The 20,525-nt window shown below is 40.8% G+C and overlaps 1 protein-coding gene across 17 annotated transcripts in view; it reads left to right on the plus strand.

Annotated features, from left to right (window-relative positions):
• CPVL (carboxypeptidase vitellogenic like) overlaps positions 1-20,525 on the plus strand; it is a 205,306-nt gene that overhangs the window by 181,232 nt on the left and 3,549 nt on the right. For 8 of the 17 annotated variants that reach the window (XM_065542167.2, XM_065542165.2, XM_065542163.2 and 5 more), the window contains one exon: positions 5,733-5,847. The exons of 7 other annotated variants lie outside the window; for them this stretch is intronic. In XM_065542167.2, the coding sequence (XP_065398239.1) occupies positions 5,733-5,847 (115 nt within the window). Of the gene's footprint in view, positions 1-5,732; positions 5,848-6,422; positions 6,575-20,525 lie in introns of those variants that run through there. 2 more of the 17 variants (XM_065542168.2, XM_074035301.1) reach the window with 1 other exon arrangement.

Below are 20,525 nucleotides of genomic sequence, written 5' to 3' on the forward strand. Positions count from 1 at the left end.
CGCAGCAAGGGATCTGCATTTTGTGTAGGTGATTTTAAAATGTTGGCAGAGATCCTTCCCCCTTAGTGCCTCAGCGTTGGTTTGGGGTGGTTTGTGGAGATGAGGGTTATGAGGAGGGAAAAGCACTCCCGTGTGAACAAAGGCATTCTCTGTGAGGCTTGGATCTAAGAATACTGTCCAAATGTCAAGCGTCTAATAATGAAGAAAACGGACCTTAGCTATGGACTTGCTTTTCAGCATTAGACACACAAAACCGAAGCATGAGTATGTGTCTGCCAAAAAAGCAACCCCATTCTCTGCCAAACACCACAGCTCTTAATTTAAAAAATTGAAACCAAAGTAGACTTGTCTCTGGATGGTTACCTAAAATGTCCACTTAAAGAAATGACAGCTCTCCTAGGGGAGCAGCAGGGTACTGAGAGAGGGAGCAATTTTCCCTATGTATTCACATCAAGCCATGCCCAGAGAAATCAAACGCAGCTCCCACCAGCCTTCAGAGATCCGAGGAAGAGCGAGTGCTTCTTGTTCCTCCTTGGTGGCTCTGACCTAGAAGGTAACAAGTCTTTGGTATTAGTACCATTTTAAGGATTGGACACTGTCCTGTTATATAATCTGAGCAGCAGACTTTCTGAGCTTCTGTAAAATTTAGAAGCTGTCTGTAAAATGCAAGGTTTGGACTAACTTATTTCTAAGATACTATCTAACAAAAATCTGAAATATCTATATTTTATTAATGCCCAGAGGGGCTCAGTTAGCCAGCAATGCAATGTGGAATAGGGTAGTGACTTTCAGCAAATGTCATAATGCTCTCTATGCTTACATAGGGATGTAAATATATATGTATGTGCATATACCTATCTCTAGTCACTGAGACAGAGAGAAATATACACAACATGTAAATCCCAGGCTACATGATAACCAAAGTCATGAGTAGCCTCTGCACTGGCATTGACCATAAACCCTTACTAGTGTTATCCCTGGGTCCCAGAAGTTGAGTCCTCTTTCTCCTTGTCTGCTGACAACCAATGGCCATCACTCTCAAGGCCACCCTTTTGGGATCTTTCTGTGCCTTTCTCCAAATATCAAAGTTGCTGTTCATTATCTGAGTTGATATTGTCACTGCATTTGAAGTGTAGGACATTTTGTTCTTAACACGCCAGCCCTAAGGAAGTCTTGACTCCACATTTAGAAATTTAAAACTTTGGCTGGGTCTGGTGGCTCATGCCTGTAATCCCAGCACTTTGGGAGGCTGAGGCAGGTAGATCACTTGAGGCCAGGAGTTCAAGACCAGCCTGGCCGACAGTGAAACCTCAACTCCACTAAAAATACAAAAATTAGCCAGGCATGGTGGCACATGCCTATAATCCCAGCTACTCAGGAGTCAGAGGCATGAGAATTGCTTGAACTTGGGAGGTGGAGGTTGCAGTGAGCTGAGATCACACCATTACACTCCAGACTGAGCAACAGAGTGAGACCCTATCTCAAAAAAAAAAAAAAATTAAAAATTTTCATCGGAATAATAGCCATACAGACAAATTGCTTTAAGATTTTTTTTTTTTTTTAGAATAAATGTCATTAAGCTAAATGTCCTGGAGAAAGAAAACACTTCTGTTTTTTCCATCATTATTTTATTGAAAATATCTTTATTGACACAAATTATTTTTCATATAAACATTGAAAAAATGTTGAGTCATTGAGCAGTTTTCATTTTTCCCGAATCTTACTGGGTGTCGCTTCTACAATCATGAGTTTTGCATGATCTCCAACAGGCTGATTTTCCTGACTGCAATTTGAGACCTTTTTATTTTATGTTTTCACTGTCAATATCAATTCCGTTTTCTTCCAAAGCTACAAGATGGATTATCTCAGCTAGGTTGTATTTAATGGCTGGAATGAATTTTAGGTCTCCTTTTCCAGGGAAGCGAAACTGAAACCCAGAGGTTAAATGACTTCCCTAAAGTATCCTACCCATTTCACGTCTGAGCTGAGGTTAGAGTCTTGGCTTCCAGCCCAGAGTTTCTCCACTTCACAAGCATACCCACTACTGGAATAATGGAGTCACAGCAGTATGCTGGTACAGTTAAAATTGGAGCCTATATGCATGCCTGCCATAATTAAAGCAGGGCCAAGAAATAAGGTATTTCACATCTAGTGTTAGCTCTGAATCCACACCCAAGATGACCACCTCCTATAGACAGAGAGAAGATTGGGGGTTTTTGTTTTGTTTTGTTTTGCTTTTGAGAGGGAGTCCCGCTCTGTTGCCCATGCTGGAGTGCAGTGGCATGATCTTGGCTCACTGCAACCTCCACCTCCCAGGTACAAGCAATTCTCCTGTCTCAGCCTCCCGAGTAGCTGGGATTATAGGCATGCGCCATCATGCCCAGCTAATTTTGTATTTTTAGTAGAGATGGGATATCGCCGTGTCAGCCAGGCTGGTCTCAAACTCCTGACCTGAGGTGATACGCCTGCCTCGGCCTCCCAAAGTGCTGGGATTATAGGCACGAGCCACGACATCCAGCCGATTGGGTTTTTTACAAAGGCACTAAGATTTGGTGGTGAGTCAAGGTTCATATAATGTTAAGAAAAGTTATGGCTTTATCTGGGAACTTGTGATATTAATAAAAGAACGCATGCTGAAATTGGCCAAAATGAGCAGAGAGAATATGGTGGGCAGTGTCATGGATAAGAGAATACGGGGCAGGGCACAGGGCAGAGTGCATAGTCTGGCTCATAGCCTGCAGCTTGGAGAGTGAGAGATGGGAGAGAAACCAGAATGGGAACATGGGGCCTGGATAGTACGTAAGGAGTGTGTGTTCCATTGTTTAAGCAGTGGGGAACCATCAGAGGTTTCAAAGCACATTTTAAAAGCTGTTCTTTGGGAACTTTATAATGGTAACTTTAGGATGAATTCAGGGTGAGGAAACTCTAGAAATAGGAAGTCATATAAGGAGCTTTCTTGGAAGAAGATTCTCCATCTATTTCATACGTCCACCTTATTGATACTGGTTTGGAAGTCCTGAAATAGAGGTCAGGGGGAATAAGCTTTGGAATGCCCAGGCTGTGAGGACTGATTCCCTGTTTGAGAGACGGTGTTAACTGTGTGTCCACACCAACTTAAAGGCTCGGTATCCACAGGGAGATCACTCAGTGCTGGTGTCCCTGGCCCTAGTAAGCATCCTCAGCCCCCTAAAGCGCAAGCCCTGCACCAAGACTTGCACCTTGACCTTGACCTGGGTTTAGTATATAGAGCCCTCAGGCCTATGGTCTGCCACACTGTGCTCAGGGGCTTCTCCCAAAATGTCCTGGTTTCCAACAGGAATCAGACCTTCAGCTAGAGGTTACATCTAGGGAAACCAAAGAGAAGCAGCACGCCACCCCGAAGCTTGACTGTTCTGGAAAGCCCTCACCAATTGGAGGGGGTCTATGACAGGGGAAGAAGGTGGCGTTAGACAAGCCTGGTTTAAACTTTCATTTTGTCACTTGCTAGCTATGGGCTGGTTACTGGTCCTAGAAACTTTGTTTTTTGTGTTTTGGGGTTTTTTTGATATGGAGTCTTACTCTGTCATCCAGGCTGGAGTGCAGTGGCATGATCTTGGCTCACTGTAACCTCCACCTCCTGGGTTCAAGCGATTCTCCTGCCTCAGCCTCCCAAGTAGCTGGGATTACAGGTGCCCACCACCACACCTGGCTGATTTTTGTGTTTTTAGTAGAGACAGGGTTTCACCGTATTGGCCAAGCTGGTCTCGAGCTCCTGACCTCAGGTGATCCACCCACCTTGGCCTCCCAAAGTTCTGGGATTACAGGCATGAGCCACCATGCTGGAAACTCTTGAGTGAGAACAGTTACTTCATAGGGGTGATGGGAAGTTCAAAATAGATGATAAGGATGGCGACTGATGATTCAGCATCTGTGAGCTCTCAGGCCATGGTCTACCACACACTTTTTTAATCCACAATTTTATGGAATCAGAGTAGCTATCCTATAAACTATGTCATGGTATTTACTAACTCATAACTGAGCAAACAGAAGCTTCACCAGACAAACTTGCTTAAGGCTTTGAACAGCAATAGTATCTGAGATTTGGAAATCCAAATTTCGATCTTTCCACCACCCCAAACTGTCTTTAAGTACCTGTGAGGGGAGTGCAGTGGGGAGGGATGAACTGTAGCCGGATCTAGGCTACATGCCCCCCTGTATTAGTCTGTTCTCGTACTGCTATAAGGAAATACCTGAGACGGGGTAATTTCTAAGAAAAGAGGTTTAATTGGCTCACGGTTCTGCAGGCTGTACAGGAAGCATGGCGGCATCTCCTTCTGACGAGGCCTCAGGGAGTTTTACTTATGGCAGAGGGCAAAGCTGGAGCAGACATGAGAATGAGCAGGGGAGATGCCACACACCTTTAAACCTTTAAACCTTTAGACAACCAGATCTCATGAGAACTCACTCACTATTGCCAGGACAGCACCAAAGGAGACATGGTGGGGACAGCACCATTCATGAGAAATCTGTCCCATGATCCAGTCACCTCCCACCAGGCCCCTCCTTCAACATTGGGGATTGCCATTAGACAAGCAACTTGGGTGGGGACACAGATCCAAACCATACTACTGCCCTTGGGGTATGTGGTGATGGTGGCAAGGGGGTGGCATGGTGGTAGTGGACAGAATATTTGGCAGCACATCCTAACCACCATAGAAGACTTTGTCCCCTAAAGGAAGGAGGAGTTCTTATATGGAGGAGGATGGAGAAGGCATGGTTTGTCTGCAGAAAGCAGTAACAACCACAGCTTCCTGATTGTGCTTTTCTAAAACTCATATTAACTTTTGTTTGTTTCTTGAATATGCACAACTAGAATATGGAGGAAAGAATGACTATAGTCCTTCGAGTGGATGATCAGACTAGGATTCGAACATTTTCACGGATAGGCCACAGAGGGAATGACAGACAGCTAGCCACCTGCCTTTCTTGGAATTACTGCTGAGAATTCATTTTTGTGTGTTTTATTAAGAATTTTAAACAGCTTAGGAAGCATTATGAACTGTTTCTGAAGGAACAGTTCCAGAAAGGTCTTCAGCAGGTCCTTGATAACATGGACATGGTCAGAGGAAGCAACAAGCAAAAAATGTCACTTTTGCATTTGACCAGATGAGAGGGAATGAGAAGTTTTCAAAAACATATTGAATGGAGGAAAATAACTGTTAAATAGGCTTAAGGCAATGATAATCAAATATAGTTAATTCCCTGGAAAAATGTTTTAGCTTTGGCTGGGCATGGTGGCTCACACCTGTAATCTCAACACTTTGGGAGGTTGAGGTGGGAGGATCGCTTGAGCCCAGGAGTTCAAGACCAGCCTGGGTAGGCACTGTAGTGAGACCCTGTCCCTACAAATATATATATATATATATATATATATATATATTTTTTTTTTTTTTTTTTTTTTAAAGAATTAACCAGGTGTGGTGGTGCATGCCTGTAGTCCCAGCTACATGGGAATCTGAGATGGGAGTATCACTTGAGCCCAGGAGGTTGAGGTTGCAGTGAGCCATGTTCATGCCACTGCACTCCAGCCTGGGCATCAGAGTAAGACCCTATCTCAAACAAAACAAAACAAAACAAAACGTTTTGGCTTTATTACAGAAATCGGCAAACAGAATCTTCATCTCCCCCACCAGCAGTTGCCTTCTACAATGATGGATGTCCTCTTTCATGGGTGCTTTGTCTCTATCTTCCAGACATGGGCAAAGTTCCTCTGTCCATTTATGGGAATCAGACTGTGGGCAGAAAACCAGAACACAGTAATCAAACCACACCCCGCCTCCCAGCCAGAGAGCTTCCCTGAAGTCACAGGTGAGGTCCTCCAAAAGCAGGCACTGAGGCAAAGTTTGGGGTGCAAATAGTTTGTTAGAGACCAACACCTGTGGAAGGAAGGGTATGGGGCAGGATTGGACAAAGGGAGAAATAAAACTGTGAGACAGGCCAGACAAACCAGGCGGGGAACTCTCGAGAGCATATTTTCTATCAGCGTCGCACACTGGGCCAAAATAGTGAGGCCTTTTATGCCCAGCTCATTCACTCACCAAATTTGGGCTGCCCCAGGAAGGTCATCATCTTGGGAAAGCAGCTCTTTGCAGCTGAGGCAGACCCTGAAGGAGCTGACAGCTGGGGGCTTTCTGCTGAATGCACTCCCTGCAGCTGAGCAGCAAGTACATCCTTGAAGAGAGGTCCAGTGGGGTGCATCTCTATGTCTACCATAAAGGCCACCCATATAATGTACTTGCTAGCTCTCACGGATTTAGGGGCAGGGAGTTGGGAGCAGCAGGGAGCTGGGGTTTGCCTAATATGGGAACTTGGTCTTTGTTTACATGACATAAAATTTTGCCTAAGCTCTCAGTGTAATTATGTCTTATGTTTGCCTTACAAAGATGGATCGGGCCTTGGTTTTTAACTCATATCAAGATTCCAAGATAGGCGAGATGGATCTTTCAAGAAAAAGATAAAAGAATCATCAGAAAATATTTCCCTTTTTCAGTTATTTATCATGGAATAATAAATCACTCCAAAACTCAGTGGCTTAAGACAATGTATTATTTCTCACAAATATGTGGATTGAGTGGGCTCAGCTGGGTGGATCTGATTCAGATGGGGCAGGCTGAGGTCATATGTGCAGCTGCATTCAGCTGGGAGTTTGGCTAAAGCCGGGACATCCAAGATGATCTCCTCTACTCCAGTGCTTTCTCCATTCGGCCTCTGATCATGTCCCTGGCCTGGACTTTTCCACAATACAGCAGGCTGGTCTTCCAAACGGAAAAGCAAAAGATGCCAGTCCTTTTAAGGCCTGTACTCAAAAGTCCCAGATATTATTTCCATTTCATTCTCTCTTGGTCAATGCAAAACACAGAGCAAAGCAGATTTCTTTTGGTGGGAAGAATGGCAAAGAATTTGGAGCCATCTTTAATCTGCTCCTTTGCCCTAAACCAATGTGTCTCAACCTTTGCAGATATAGATTTCCACTCCTGCTGTCCAGATATCCTGATTTTATTAGTCTGGGGTAGAACCTGGGCATTGGTATTGAGGCTTCATAGAGGTTTCTAATATGTAGCCAGTTTGGGAACCCTACACTATGATGTCTTTTGTCCCTCTATTGATAATGACATGGCTTCCATCTTGCAGGAACCCCCATGTGGCTTATGTTTGGAGAAACTTTCATTCTGATTCCTGAAGTGTGTTCTAAATCCATTTTTTATTTACAAGCCAACCAGAAATTTGAGAACATAGTTTTACTCTTTACAAATCAGCCATTGACCTGAAGCATTGTGTCTGTCTTCCAGTCAGTGGTATCAACTGGTATGACACTGGTTCTCTGACATCATCAGCCAAAACCTTAATCTAAATTGTAGACTTCAATCCCTGCCATGCACTGTAGGTTTACAAGTGGTCTTTGTTCTCTTAAATTATTGATAGATCACTGGCAATTTAGACTTGTAAGAAAACTCTTTTATTTGTTTAAAAGCATGGTTTCCTTTTCCCAGCAGTTTTGTGCTGTACTGAAACTATGTGGTCCTGGTGAGCAGTGCTCTTAGATAGTAGTGTGTCTGTGTTGCCTTTCAACAAAGAAAAAACTATCAAGCAGTATCTGCTTTAAACATCATCCAGAGTGATGGTTTGCAGCAAAGATGTCCACCAGCCACAGTGAATTTTTTTCTGGATAATAGATTCATATAATTCCATGTCAAAGCAAAAAAAAAAAAAAAAGTGCAACCTTTTAGACTGTGAAGTCTTACTATAAGTAAGCTCAGTATTTCCATTAGTTAGTCATTAGGTTATTTAATAAGTATTCTTAATCTGGAGTCAGGGTCTCTGGTTAGGATTCAAGGAGTTGTCAGTGAACTTGGAAGGGAAAAAAATTGCATCTTTATTTTCACTAACCTCTAACTGAAATAGCATTTCCTTTCATTATGAATTGTGAAATTTCACATTTCCTTCCTTTATAAATGTAGGCAACAAATCACAGTGGCACAGCAGTACCTTTGACTTCTGTCACCAATAGAAAGCAGAGACATTCTCATACCAAATACCACATACACTGTTGGAGATACCTTGAAAACCTTTTATCCTTATCACTAAAATTAAAATTATAGTAGTTTTCAGACCCTCTGGTTTCTCCTACTGAATGTGCTAATATAGAAGTATATATGTGCTATCTCACAATTTTTTTTTTTTTACTGTTTTGATGATTTCAATGGAATGTTTCATTTGCAATCCTAGCAAAGCCTAGGATTTGATTTTAATTCACTGTATATTATATATGTATATGTGTGGGTACATGTGCGCTGTGTATTATTTAGGTATTTATTTATTTTAAGGCAGGGTCTTACCCTGTCGCCCAGGCTGAAGTGCAGTGGCACCATCATGGCTCACTTCAGCCTTGAACTCTCAGGCTCAACAAATCCTCCCACCTCAGCATCCCAGGTATGTGGGACCATACGTACATGATACCACGCCTGGCTAATTTTTGTATTTTCTTGTAGAGATGGGGTCTTGCCATGCTGTTCAGGCTGGTTTCGAACTCCTGAGCTCAAGTAATCCTCCTGCCTTGGCCTCCCAAAGTGCTAGGATTATAGGCATGAGCCGCCAGTCCCAGCCAGCATGTATTTAGAAACATTATCGTGAAAAGGTGTCCATAGGCTGCACCAGTCACAGGAGACTGTAGCACAAAAACAGATGAAGAAACCACGCATTCGACTATTTGAATTGTTGAGAATAATTTATAGACTCTCCCCAGCCCAAATCACTTATCACAATTGGTGATACCAGACAGACTTCATGAGCTAAACTATCAAGTAGGCTTGAATTTTGTTTCTAGTTGATTACACTGGCAATTCTAACTACTTCTGTTACCATATCCAAGTGATGTTCTAATATAGGGATTAAGAGAATGGATACTGTGTTAGACTTGGAATAGATCCCTGCTGTACCATGTACCAGCTGTATGACCTTGGGCAAGTTACTTAACCTCTCCAAGAACCCCCTCACCTGTGAAATTGGGATAATGTTATCACCCACCACTCTCACAGGAGGGCTCATTATTAGGATGAATTGAGATAATGCTTATAGATTACTTGACCCTCTCTCTACCTGGCATCTAATAAGCATAAAATAAATGTTGGTTTCTATTGCCATTAGGGAGCTCTCTTAGCATTAATCTATTTTCACAGGGCAAGAAGCTCTCGCTCTGTTCATAGAGTCCTTATAAGACATTTTGTATTGAAGTTTCAGATGATGAAATGAGTTCAATATTGTCTGTCAGATAGGCCTGAAACTACCACAGTTGTATCCAGTTTTAACCTGACTAACAAACAGACTGTCTTGTCAAAAGGTAGTAGTAGCAGAAAGGGATGGGGCAGTGTTGGACATTTTGCTATATGACAGCCTAATAGGAAATAAAAATGGCTGAGTTGAGTAATGAGTTGTTTCTAAAGTATTGAGTCCCTTCTAGTTTAACGATAATCTGAAACATCCCTGTTGACAACAAACGAGGCGCATCCAGCTTTTTTTTCATTTTCTCCTGTTTGTACTGAGCTTCTAACATACGGAAGACAGGAAATATAGGAGCTTACATTTAGAGAGTAAAAAACTATCAAAACAAACCCAAATATTTGGCAACTTATTGCTCTTCTGCTGTCCAGCATGGAGATGTGGGTATTTATTTTTGTTTCTAATATTTATTTTTTTATACAGCAACCAGAGTCCCAAGGTTTAGATTCTGGCACCAGCTCTGTCATCTTAGAGCTGCTTGCCAGAGGGGAACTTCCCACTTTTGACTTTGTTTCAGTTCAATTGCTTCTCCATGCCTTCCCCACATACTGTTTTTCAGACATGGGGCCAATCTCATCATATCTGTGCAGGGGAGAAGAAAAAAGCACAGCAGAGAACATGTTAAATTTCCTAAAGATTCATTTTTGCAAGGATGGCAGCATCAGCAGGTGGTTTTTCTTTTCTTTTTTTAAATTTAAAATTGAATACATACCAAAGAATATTTACAGTGCTGTGTAAGATAAAACAGTGATAAATGAACACTTATGCACTCACCAGCCAGTTTAAAAAATACAACATTGCCCTTCCCAATTACCCCTGGAGGTAGACTACTGTCCTGAATTTTGCTTTTATCATCCCCTTTCTTTTTGCTTTGTTAATAGTTTTACTGCAGATGTACATATCCATATATAATATTTTATTTTTCATGTTTAATTTTATAGAAAAGGAATTATTTTGTATGTATTTTGCAAAAACATACTTTTGCTATTCAGCACTGCAGGTGAGATTCACCCATGTTGATATGCTCAATTGTGTCTTATTCTTTTTCATTGCTGCATAGTATTCCATCATATAAGTATTATTCACCCATTCCATTGCTGATGGGCATTTGGGTTGTTTTCAGTATTTTGCTTCTACAGATAGTGCTGCTATGGACATTTTTGCACATATCTCCTTGTGCCTGTGTCAACCTCACTAAATAATATCAAACTGTTTTTCCAAATTGATTATTCTTGGCAGTAAAGTATAAGAGTTCTGATCATTCCATAATCTCAGCAAACACTTGGACTTGCCTCTAGTTCTTTCACTGGAGCTTGTTAAATTAAAGGAAGGCTTACTGTCCTTTCTCATGTCTAAAAGTCATGGTTTATATTCTCTTTCCATGGCTGTCTCCTGTCTGTTTTTTTTTTTGTTTTGTTTTGTTTTTTTTGGAATGCCATCAAATTAAAGGACTCTGGCATACACACACACAGTGAAGGTGGAGTGGACATTTTACATCCAAGTCCGTTTTTCTTCCTGTGTGTCCTGTGCTAAGGTTGGACAGGACTAGCAAACTATCCAGCTCAAAAAAAAAATCAGAAAGTTATTCCCTTAGCACCTTTTCAATTCAACTCTGCCAACAGTGGCTCAGGAAGAAGCAGCAAGTAAATAAAATCAACAGATTTCAGCTTATGCCTTGGGTTCGCCAGCAATCCCCAAAACACAGGGAGAAAATGAATCTTTTTCTCACAGAATTCCTCTCACTTCCATCATTTTTCCATGGAAACAACAAGGTAGAGAGTTACTTTGTCGAGTTGCTTTGCTGTGAGTCTTACCAGAATATGAAGAATAATAGTAATTGGCAAATATTACCCACCCAGTTCCTTAGCTAGCACTTCTCACATCTGCTTTATGACATCCTTGCTGGCCTGATTTTATTCATTTCCTAGTGCTCAGCATAACCACAAGAACTAGCAAAAAAGAAAAACACTGCATTATATAAACCAATAAAACTAGTGAGCATTTTGTGGACATTAAAAGAAACATGAGGGCTATCCCACATTATAAATTTCAAAATGCAAGTTTTTGCCTTGTGGTATTTTAAAAGTTTTAAGATGCTATTCAAGAACACTCTGAATGACTGTTTTAAATTGTTGTTTAAACTTTTTTTCCTTTTCCAATAGCCCACTTGGCTGGTCTTAACTGATCTCCTTCCTCACCAATCTGCCCTCCTCTCTGTGCTTTTTCCAAAATGCAAGTTTAATTGTGGTGTTTTTCCTTGTTTAAAACTGCTCACTAACTCTGATACCTGCAGGATAAAGTCCAAACTCTACCTGGATTAATGAAAAGATTTGATCTGGCCTCTGTTTCCTTTCCCAACCTTAACTCTTACCCTCTCCCTCCTTTGCAATTAAAATGTTGAAAAACAAAATACCACATCATCCCCCAAACACGCACCCAGAAATTCACATGGGATTCCCTCCTCTTGCCTTATAAGGCCCTTTCTACTCCTCTAATACACCTGGAAAACTCCCATTTGCCTTTCAATCTTGGCAATCTTGGTATACTTGATCCTTCCCCAGAATACCTCCTTCTCGGCAACTCTCTCCATCTACGTACATCTTCGATTGTATGTACTACACTGGGGTTCCACACTTCAACTCTTTAATTGCCTTCCTCCTTTACTGGATGCTGAGTTCCTTAAGGACAGGAATAATTTATTTTTAAAATACTCATTTATTTTTGTAGCATACCCCTTAGCACAGTTCGTGGCACTGAGTAAATGTTCGGAGAATTAAAATCAAATCGGCCTCCCCCTCATTCCCATGCCCCTCTCCTTTGCCTCTGACTGTGTGTGTGTGTGTGTGTTTTAATAGTACATCTCTCAAGGAGTGCTATGATTGTTCACCAATTGTACACACCAAAGTGTCTTGGAGGAAACAGAGTAGACGTGCTGAGATAATGAACAGTTCAAAACAATACCCTTCAAACTGAAGCCTGCATTGTTTATGTCAGCTAAAGACTATTTCCTTTCTGTGTTGCATGGGAGAAAAAATGAGAAATATTCTGGGACACGAATTTATAAGAGTTGTAGAAATTTCATTACCTCAGTGCTGACTAGAGCATCCTCTCCTTTAAAAATAATTGAATTCCTGGTTTTTGTTTTTTCCCCTTCTCTTAAAAACCACACAGCTTGCTTCCTGAAGACAAAGGAAATAATAAACAATAGCAACTCCCAATTTGACTCTGATTATTTGCCAAGAGTCTTCTTAGTGCATGTGGTTCTGTTTCATTAGAGAGGACCGATTAGCATAAGAAGAATGCTTCTAAATTAAGCTACCCAAATATGCACTTAGTTAGTACTCTGGGAGCTAATTTATTGCATTATTTAAAATATAAATTGGCTAGCAAATCTGTTTATTGAGGTATAACAGCTAGGCAACAATCCATAACTTTCTCTTGGCTGTTGAGTGGTTTTTAATCATCTATTGAAATTTAACAGAGAACCATTTCATTAAATGGAAAGAGGATAAATACTAAGAAGTCTATATTTTAGAGTATTATCCACACATGGAGAATGATATTTGAGGAACAACTAGGGAATTGGGGTTTGCTTTTTAAACAGTAACTTTTTGTTGTTTTAATTTGAAGTGTAACCAAAGACTCACAAAATCACTTGTGGGGATGTTAAACAAAGCAAGAAATAAACAAATAAGGCGGATGATGGAGTGGCGTAGAGAAATAGAGGGATGGGAAAAATTGTGTTAACATAGTGCTACATTGTCAATTAGACTAAAGCAGTACTTTTGCCTTGTACAGCTTTGGGGTTGGCAGTAACAACTGTGTACCTTGTTTTATTGTAACAAATGGCATCATGAAAATATCATGCTATTTGGCATGCTCTGTATTCTAAATTCCCAGAACCTAGAGACATTTAGGGGTTCTGGGGTCCCCTTAGGCTGTGGGTTGAGAACATAGTTGAATCCAGATACCTGTCTGGTCTGGAGTTGTCCTAAACAGATCAGCTCTGGAGCACCTCACGGTGTTCTGATATAAATGGAAGCGTCTTGTAGATGTTGTAGCATGGCCTTGAAATTCTATCATTGTCAGTTATGCTAGAACTCAGTGAAGGTAGGCAGAAATGGAAACAAGTGACAGGCCTTTCTCACTTTTCTGCAAATTTTTGAAGTTTGGCTCATCTGATTTCTGGACCCAAGGTTTCAAAGAAGTTTTAGACCTTGTAATTTACGATAGGTGGATGTTCCTTAAGTTCACCTTGGAAAGAAGAATGCCAGCATGTTTCCTCTTTCCCCAGGACAGCCAAAATGTCAGAGAACCAGGAGTCTGAGGGGAAACTGAGGAGAGAGGGCACCGATTTGTAGTGTTTGCCAATTTCCATAGTGTAAATACTCTCACACAGCCAATTTCAAGCTACCAACTTCATACCACTAAACATGGAGTCGGGCAGCAATGTGCACAATTGGCTCTCCTGATCCAGTGACAGGGAGTACCTGCACACTGCTGCTAAAACTGTCTTGCGTAGGAAGTAAATCTTTAGCAGGTTAGCTGGCTCTTGTTTCCATGGTACACAGAAGATGATGAGTCAGGATCTAAGTCCTTGCAACACTCCTGGCGAGAGCATTTACTGCTATAACCTCTGCCCCTTCCTCCCCCACTCTTATTCTCTCTTCCAAAAGAAAACTACAAATGTAGATCATAAAGCTAGATATTGAGTAAGTGTAAATAATGAACTGGATTGTGCTTTTTATCCTCTTGTGGATATCAGATATAAAAACTGGACAGGGAAGGAGAGAATGAGGATGGGAAATCTTGATTACTTTTTAATTGCATCAAGTCCTATGTGGTAAAGTGGGTTCCTAAAAGGGAAAAAGATGGAACAGTTTTTTGCCATTCTGCTAAGACAAGTAAGGTCTTGCTTTCCTGGCATTTCTGTGTAGGAAGAAGAGGGTGTTTGGCATTGCATGTGGTGAAAGGGGAGAGGAGATGGAGGGAAAGAATGGGATGGATCATGGCATTGGCAGGGATAAAACTCACTGCAGACACAGTTGAGTGCAATGACAGAGGTTTGCTTTCACATTCAAGCTGCTTCATTAATTTAATTGGGGCCTTTTCCAAGGAAAGGGAGGATTCATAAAAGGGAAATCAAAGAAGCCTGGAAAAGAAACATTTCCGCTTCTGAAGACTGTATTATAATCCTTTTTTCTGAAAAAGTAATGAAGTTATATTTATTAGTGTTGTAACTTCTGCTCTTACTCTGCTTCTTAAAGGGAAAAAAAATATTCTGTTGGTCATAAAAACTCAGATAATAGTAGTAGAGTGACCATTGGTTGAGTCCTGTTATCTTTCTAATACTCTGGCACATGGTACAAACTTAAGACCTATTTGTAAATGGGCCAGGCGCGATGGGTAATCCCAGCACTTTGGGAGGCCGAGGCAGGAGGATCCCTTGAGCCCAGGAGTTTGAGACCAGCCTGAAACCCCGTTTCTACTGAAAATACAAAAACTTAGCCAGGTGTAGTAGCATATGCCTGTAGTCCCAGCTACTCGGGAGGCTGAGGCACAAGAATCACTTGAACTCAGCAAGCAGAGGCTGCAGGGAGCCAGGATCACACCACTGCACTCCAGCCTGGGCCACAGAGTGAGACCCTGTCTCAAAAAAAAAAAGAAAAGAAAAGAAAAGAAAGACATATTTGTAGACCAGGTGCCCTGCATCATTTTATAGGTATTGTCTCTGAATCCTTACAAAAAGTTAAATATTCATAGAGTGAGCAACCATTCCAGATTGTCTGACCCTTTTTTACTTTTAGCACTCAAAGCCCTATGTTCCCAGAAACCTTTTGGCCCTAGGCACAATGGGACAAGTGGTCACCAAAATTCTTATCCCTATTTTACAAATGAGAAAATAGAGATAGTTCAGTCATTATGCCAAGGTCTCAGAACTGGGCTCAAACCTAGAGCTGCCAAATCCCAAGTCCATGCCATCAGGCCAAATGGCTTCCTACTATCCTGTACTCTGCTTTTAGATTTTCATTAACTATAATGACCAAGGAAAGAGAAAGCTTCAACTTTAATCATTCATCCCAACCTTGCTGAAGTTAACACAGAAATTCTTGGAGTCAGTATAGAGAAAATTTTCCATGACTTTTTTTTTTTTTTAAATAGACACATTCAAAGCACATCTGACTGATCTGGTGAAGGCTAACAGATTTGACTGAACAGTCTTCACCTCTCAGGTGTTCATTCTGTATCTCTCTAAAAGGAAGGAACGTATTATTTGACCACAAGATTTCTTCTCATTTGAGTACCCTGATTGTCAGAAGTCTGTTTCTCATATCATGCAGTAATGCCTCTTTCACTTACTCTCATCCTTTTATCCGATCTATTATTTGGAAGTCATACTGCCCTCCCCTTTGACCACTATTAACTTGATAATAATAGATTATTTTATCTATCCTTTATGTTTATGTAGAGATTATGACATATATCCTGGTTTAAGAAAGTCAGTTTTGAGTCAATACATTTACCATTGTCCAGATATAAAAGTGTATCTTACAACAGGGGCCCCCAATCTCTGGATCACAGACTGGTACCTGTTTGTGACCTTTTAGGAAGCAGGCCACACAGCAGGAGGTGAGTGCAGGCAAGCATTACTGTCTGAGCTCCACCTCCTGTCAAATCAGTGGCGGCATTAGATTCTCGTAAGAGGAGACCCCTATTGTGAACTGCGCATGTGAAGGATCTAGGTTGTGTGCTCCTCATGAGAATCTAATGCCTGATGATCTGAGGTGAACAGTGCCATCCCCAAACCATCCCCCACTCCCCACCCCTGTGCATAGAAAAACTGTCTCCCACAAAATTGGTCCCTGGTGCCAAAAAGGTTGGAGACTGCTGCCTTACAACACTTTAACTCACTTTACACCATCTTTGTGCAAATACTGTCTTTTGAAAAACTTCTACATAGTTCAAACTCCAGACGACATTATTAATTATTGATACTCCTTACTTCTGTTCACATATGTAAATTCTCAGCTGCTATTCATTCTCCTCTGCATTTTCATATTTCCATTACGGACAATTTTCCTTCTGTCTGAAGAACAGTCTTTCATACTTCTTTTAGTGCAGGTCTGCTAACAAAAACGTTTTCCAGTTTTTTCTTTCCTTGAAAATATCTTTACAAGGTCTTCATTTCTATAGAAGTCCAAGGTTGGCAGATATTTTATTTCAAAACTTTCAAGATATTATTTCACTGCCTTCCAGCTTTCATTGTTTCTGTTCAGTAGTCAGCTTTCTTGCTTCTTTGAAGGTACTGAAAGTACTGTTTCCTTTTCTATGACAGCTTTCAAGATTTTCTCTGTCTTTGGTTTTAGCAAAATACTATTCTGTGTGTATGTCTGTGTGTATGCACATACATATACTATAGTATAATATACTATTACTAATATACTATTATGTGTACTATGATGTAGTTAGTTTGCTTTGTGTTTATTCTATCTAGGATTCATAGAGCTTTTCAAAACTGGCTTGGTAACTTTTGTCAATTTTGGAACATTTTCAGTCAATATCGCTGAATGTTACTCTTTATTTCTTTTGCCCCATTTCTTCCTTACTTTTTTTTTTTTTTTTTTTTTTTTGTATTTTCCATACCTTTATTCTCCATGCTTCATTTTGGATATCCTCTACTGACCTAACTTCCAGTTCATATAGTGTTTCTTCTACCATGCCTAATCTATTGCTAAAACATCGATTGAGTTCTTAATTTCAATGAACAATGAATGAATAACTTTTTAAAGAACTTCCATTTGATTCACTTTTATATATTCTAATTCTCTTGTGAATCATTTTTCTGTACCTAACATCTTGCATATTTTGTTCACAGTTACTTTAAAATGTGTACCTGGTAACTCTAATATCTGGATCACTTGTGGTCTCTGTTATCTTTTTTTCTCCTTAAATTTTAGTCATTTGCTCTTGTTCTTTGTCATGCCTACTAAATTTTATTAAATGTTGAAGAAAATGTACAAAAAATATATGAAGAAAAATGTTATTTTTCTTCCAAAAGGATTCAATTTTTTCTAGAAGGCAGGCAGAGTAGAGGCATTATCACCTTGATTCAGTCTGGGATTGAGATGATTGATTCAGTGCTTGATTTCAAGGTTTTTGAGGACTAACATTTTCTGGTTTTTCATTACTTCCAAGGCATTGTCTTTCATGGAACTAATGGAAAGCCTGTAGTGCTTACCAGTGCTGTCCCTCCTTGACAGGCTTTTACAACTCCAATTTTTGTCGTCGTTGTTCTTTCTTTTGGGGTTTTCTTTGTTTTTGTTTTTTGGTCTCTCAAGCACCATAAGACTAATGAGCTTTTCATTCTCTTATCTGCCACTTTTGACTTGGCGTCTTGGTCAGAGAAGCTTTAAAACTGGTGAATTTCCCAAAGGGAAAAGCAGCACAAAATGTTAGGTTATCCTCCTTGTGATTCTCTTTTCTCTATGATCGTGGCCTCTCTCGAGGCTTGGTTGCTCTCTGATACCTCTAAAGAGCTTATTTTCTTTTTAATTCAGCTTATATTGTTTTCTATGGAATGAGGTTGGTTTGATACAAGCTATTGTGTCACAGTCAGAAGCGGAAGTCCTAAATTACAAACAGTATTGTTGCAACTGTTTAAGATGGTGTACATAGGAAACCCCTTGGGGATGCTGTAAAGGAGTACCAAAGGTTTTAACTGCACTAGGAATGTATACCATTATGATGGATCCATGTGGGTCTCCTGAAGCACTTAGAAGCTCCTTTTCTCCTTCTGTTCAATAATAACCATTTGCTACACCGGAAATGCACAGTGGGAGACCTCAAGAATCGTTTCCCTGAGTGCTGTTGAAGCAACTCCCAGCCTTGATCTCTGCTCTGGTTTTTCATTCTTTCAAAAGTGACTTATTGCATTCTTTGTTAGGAAGTGTCTGCTAACAAGCTTTGGCTTGTTTTTTATTCTCATTCCTAAGTTCCTTTTCAATATATTTTTATTTGAATGCTGTTTACTTTATTTCTACTTATAGTTAGCGTCTGAAAGCAAACTAAAATATAAGATTTAGTAAATGTGGAATGGAATAAAAGTAGTGAAAAGAACTTCCATGTAAATCAGAAACCACAACAAGCAAGATTCTCTTGAGGGTATGCATCATTCTATACTGGGAAGCAGAAACAATAAACCAATCCTGCATATTCTGCCTCCCAAACTTGCAGCTCCCATGTGGCTCTTTTCTCTTTCCTGGTGAGTAGCACCACCTTTGCAAATTGGCCCATGTCAGAAGCCTGAAATGCGGGGCATGTGTTGGGGATGGATAGAGAAAGTCTCACTTAATCTTTATATCGGATTAATCACTGATTTTGTTGGTTCCACCTCACCTCTTCTCCTTCCCCTTCTCCCCGTCTCTCCCATGAGCCCACATCCTCTCACCTGATTTGGTAGTCTCCTAATTTGCCTCCTTGTGCCAGTATCACTCCCTTCCAAATTAGCCTCCCCCTTAGACATTAAGTCATTTTTCTACAATGCAAACATAAGCACGTCACTACCCTGCTTAAAACCGTCTAGGATATATCCAGAATAGGCAAGTCTACAAGACAGAAAGCAGATTAATGGTTGCCAGGGGCTGTTGGGGAGAGGGGAGTGGGAAGTGATTACTGATGTATATGGGTTTCCTTTGGGGTGATGAAAATATTCTGCAACTAGATAGTGTGAATATACTAAATGCTACCAAATTGTACACTTTAAAATGGTTAAAGTGGTAATTTTATGTTAAGTGTATTTTACCACAGTTGCTTTTAAAGCCCGACAGGATAAGGTCCACTCATCCCAGCATGTCACTTGGGGCATCACATGGTCCCGCTAGTGTCTGCCTATTCATCTGTCTCTTCTGTTTCCCTCTATTCCCGCACGAATGGGAGGACACACAGACTGCTGCACGTGCCCGCGGCTTCACAGCCCCTGCATTTCCACGCAGTTTCCTCTGTCTGCGGTGATCCCTTGCTGCACGTGCCCACAGTTTCACGCCCCCCACATTTCCACGCCCCCCTGCATTTCCACGCAGTTTCCTCTGTCTGTGGTGATCCCTCCACCCCTACCCTACCCAGCATTCTCCGTCCAGTGATCTCCTTCAAGACCCCCAAGAAGCTTCCCCTGACACATCTACATCAACAAGCCCACTGTGAACTTCCCTCTCTTTTCTGTCATCTAAACAGGCATAACTGGGAAACCTTTACTGGCAGGTCTGTGTTTCTAGTTCCATGGAGAATTATATCGTTTTCTAAAACATAAAGTGGAATGAAGCTTTAAAGTGTTTGTATAACCCTGTTGAAATTCATGACACACTTGTGACCCCCTGGAACATCTGGAACACATGAGGTTAGAGGCTGCAGCTATAGTGTGGAGGCACCCAAAATAGACAGCTCTATTCAGGGAGCCCTGAGATTAATCTTGTCACATTTAAATATGTAATTACAGCCCCGCCACATTTTGTTACTCACCTCTAAAAGCTGCCGAGTGATCTGTATCTTTGATTTGTGAATGCTGAGTGGCTTAACTATAAACGACAAAGTGGTTTATTTTTCCACACTCAAAAATATATTTATTTTTGAAGTTAATATCAGTAAAATGCTATATGTGAATCTGCTTGAGAGAATATGTTTTGTTTGGGAATTTTGTGGCATGTGAAACAACCTTTGTTCCTTAACGAGCTTTCTTTTCCCCCAATCTTAATGACACAATTTACAATGTCATTGGGTCATTACACATGGCAGCTCAGAAATTGGACCAGGGTCAGGTAGGTCACTGAGAGGAAGAGTAAGAACACCTGACCCCTTCAGCTCTCCTTCACCACTTGATAATTATGGACAGGGAAGATGTGTGTGAATAAATACCAGGAGACTGGATGCCCAGGAAGTGAGGTCATGAGTAGGTATTAAACAGATTTCTACTTGTATTCATGAGTAGGTGTTAATGAAATTACCTTGATGTAAACAGAGAATTCCCTGGTTTGCCACAGAATAGAAAAAATTATCAACAGTAGTTCTCAACAAGTAGATGGAACAACAGCATCAGCATTGCTTTGGAATTGTTAGATATGCAAATTCTTAGGCCCTGTCCTGGACCTTCAGAACTGGAGAGTCTGGAGGTGACGCCTCACAATCTCTTTTAATGAGCGCAGGTATTTTTATGCACG

Source organism: Macaca fascicularis, chromosome 3 (assembly GCF_037993035.2).
Source record: "Macaca fascicularis isolate 582-1 chromosome 3, T2T-MFA8v1.1".
Classification (NCBI taxonomy): domain Eukaryota; kingdom Metazoa; phylum Chordata; class Mammalia; order Primates; family Cercopithecidae; genus Macaca; species Macaca fascicularis.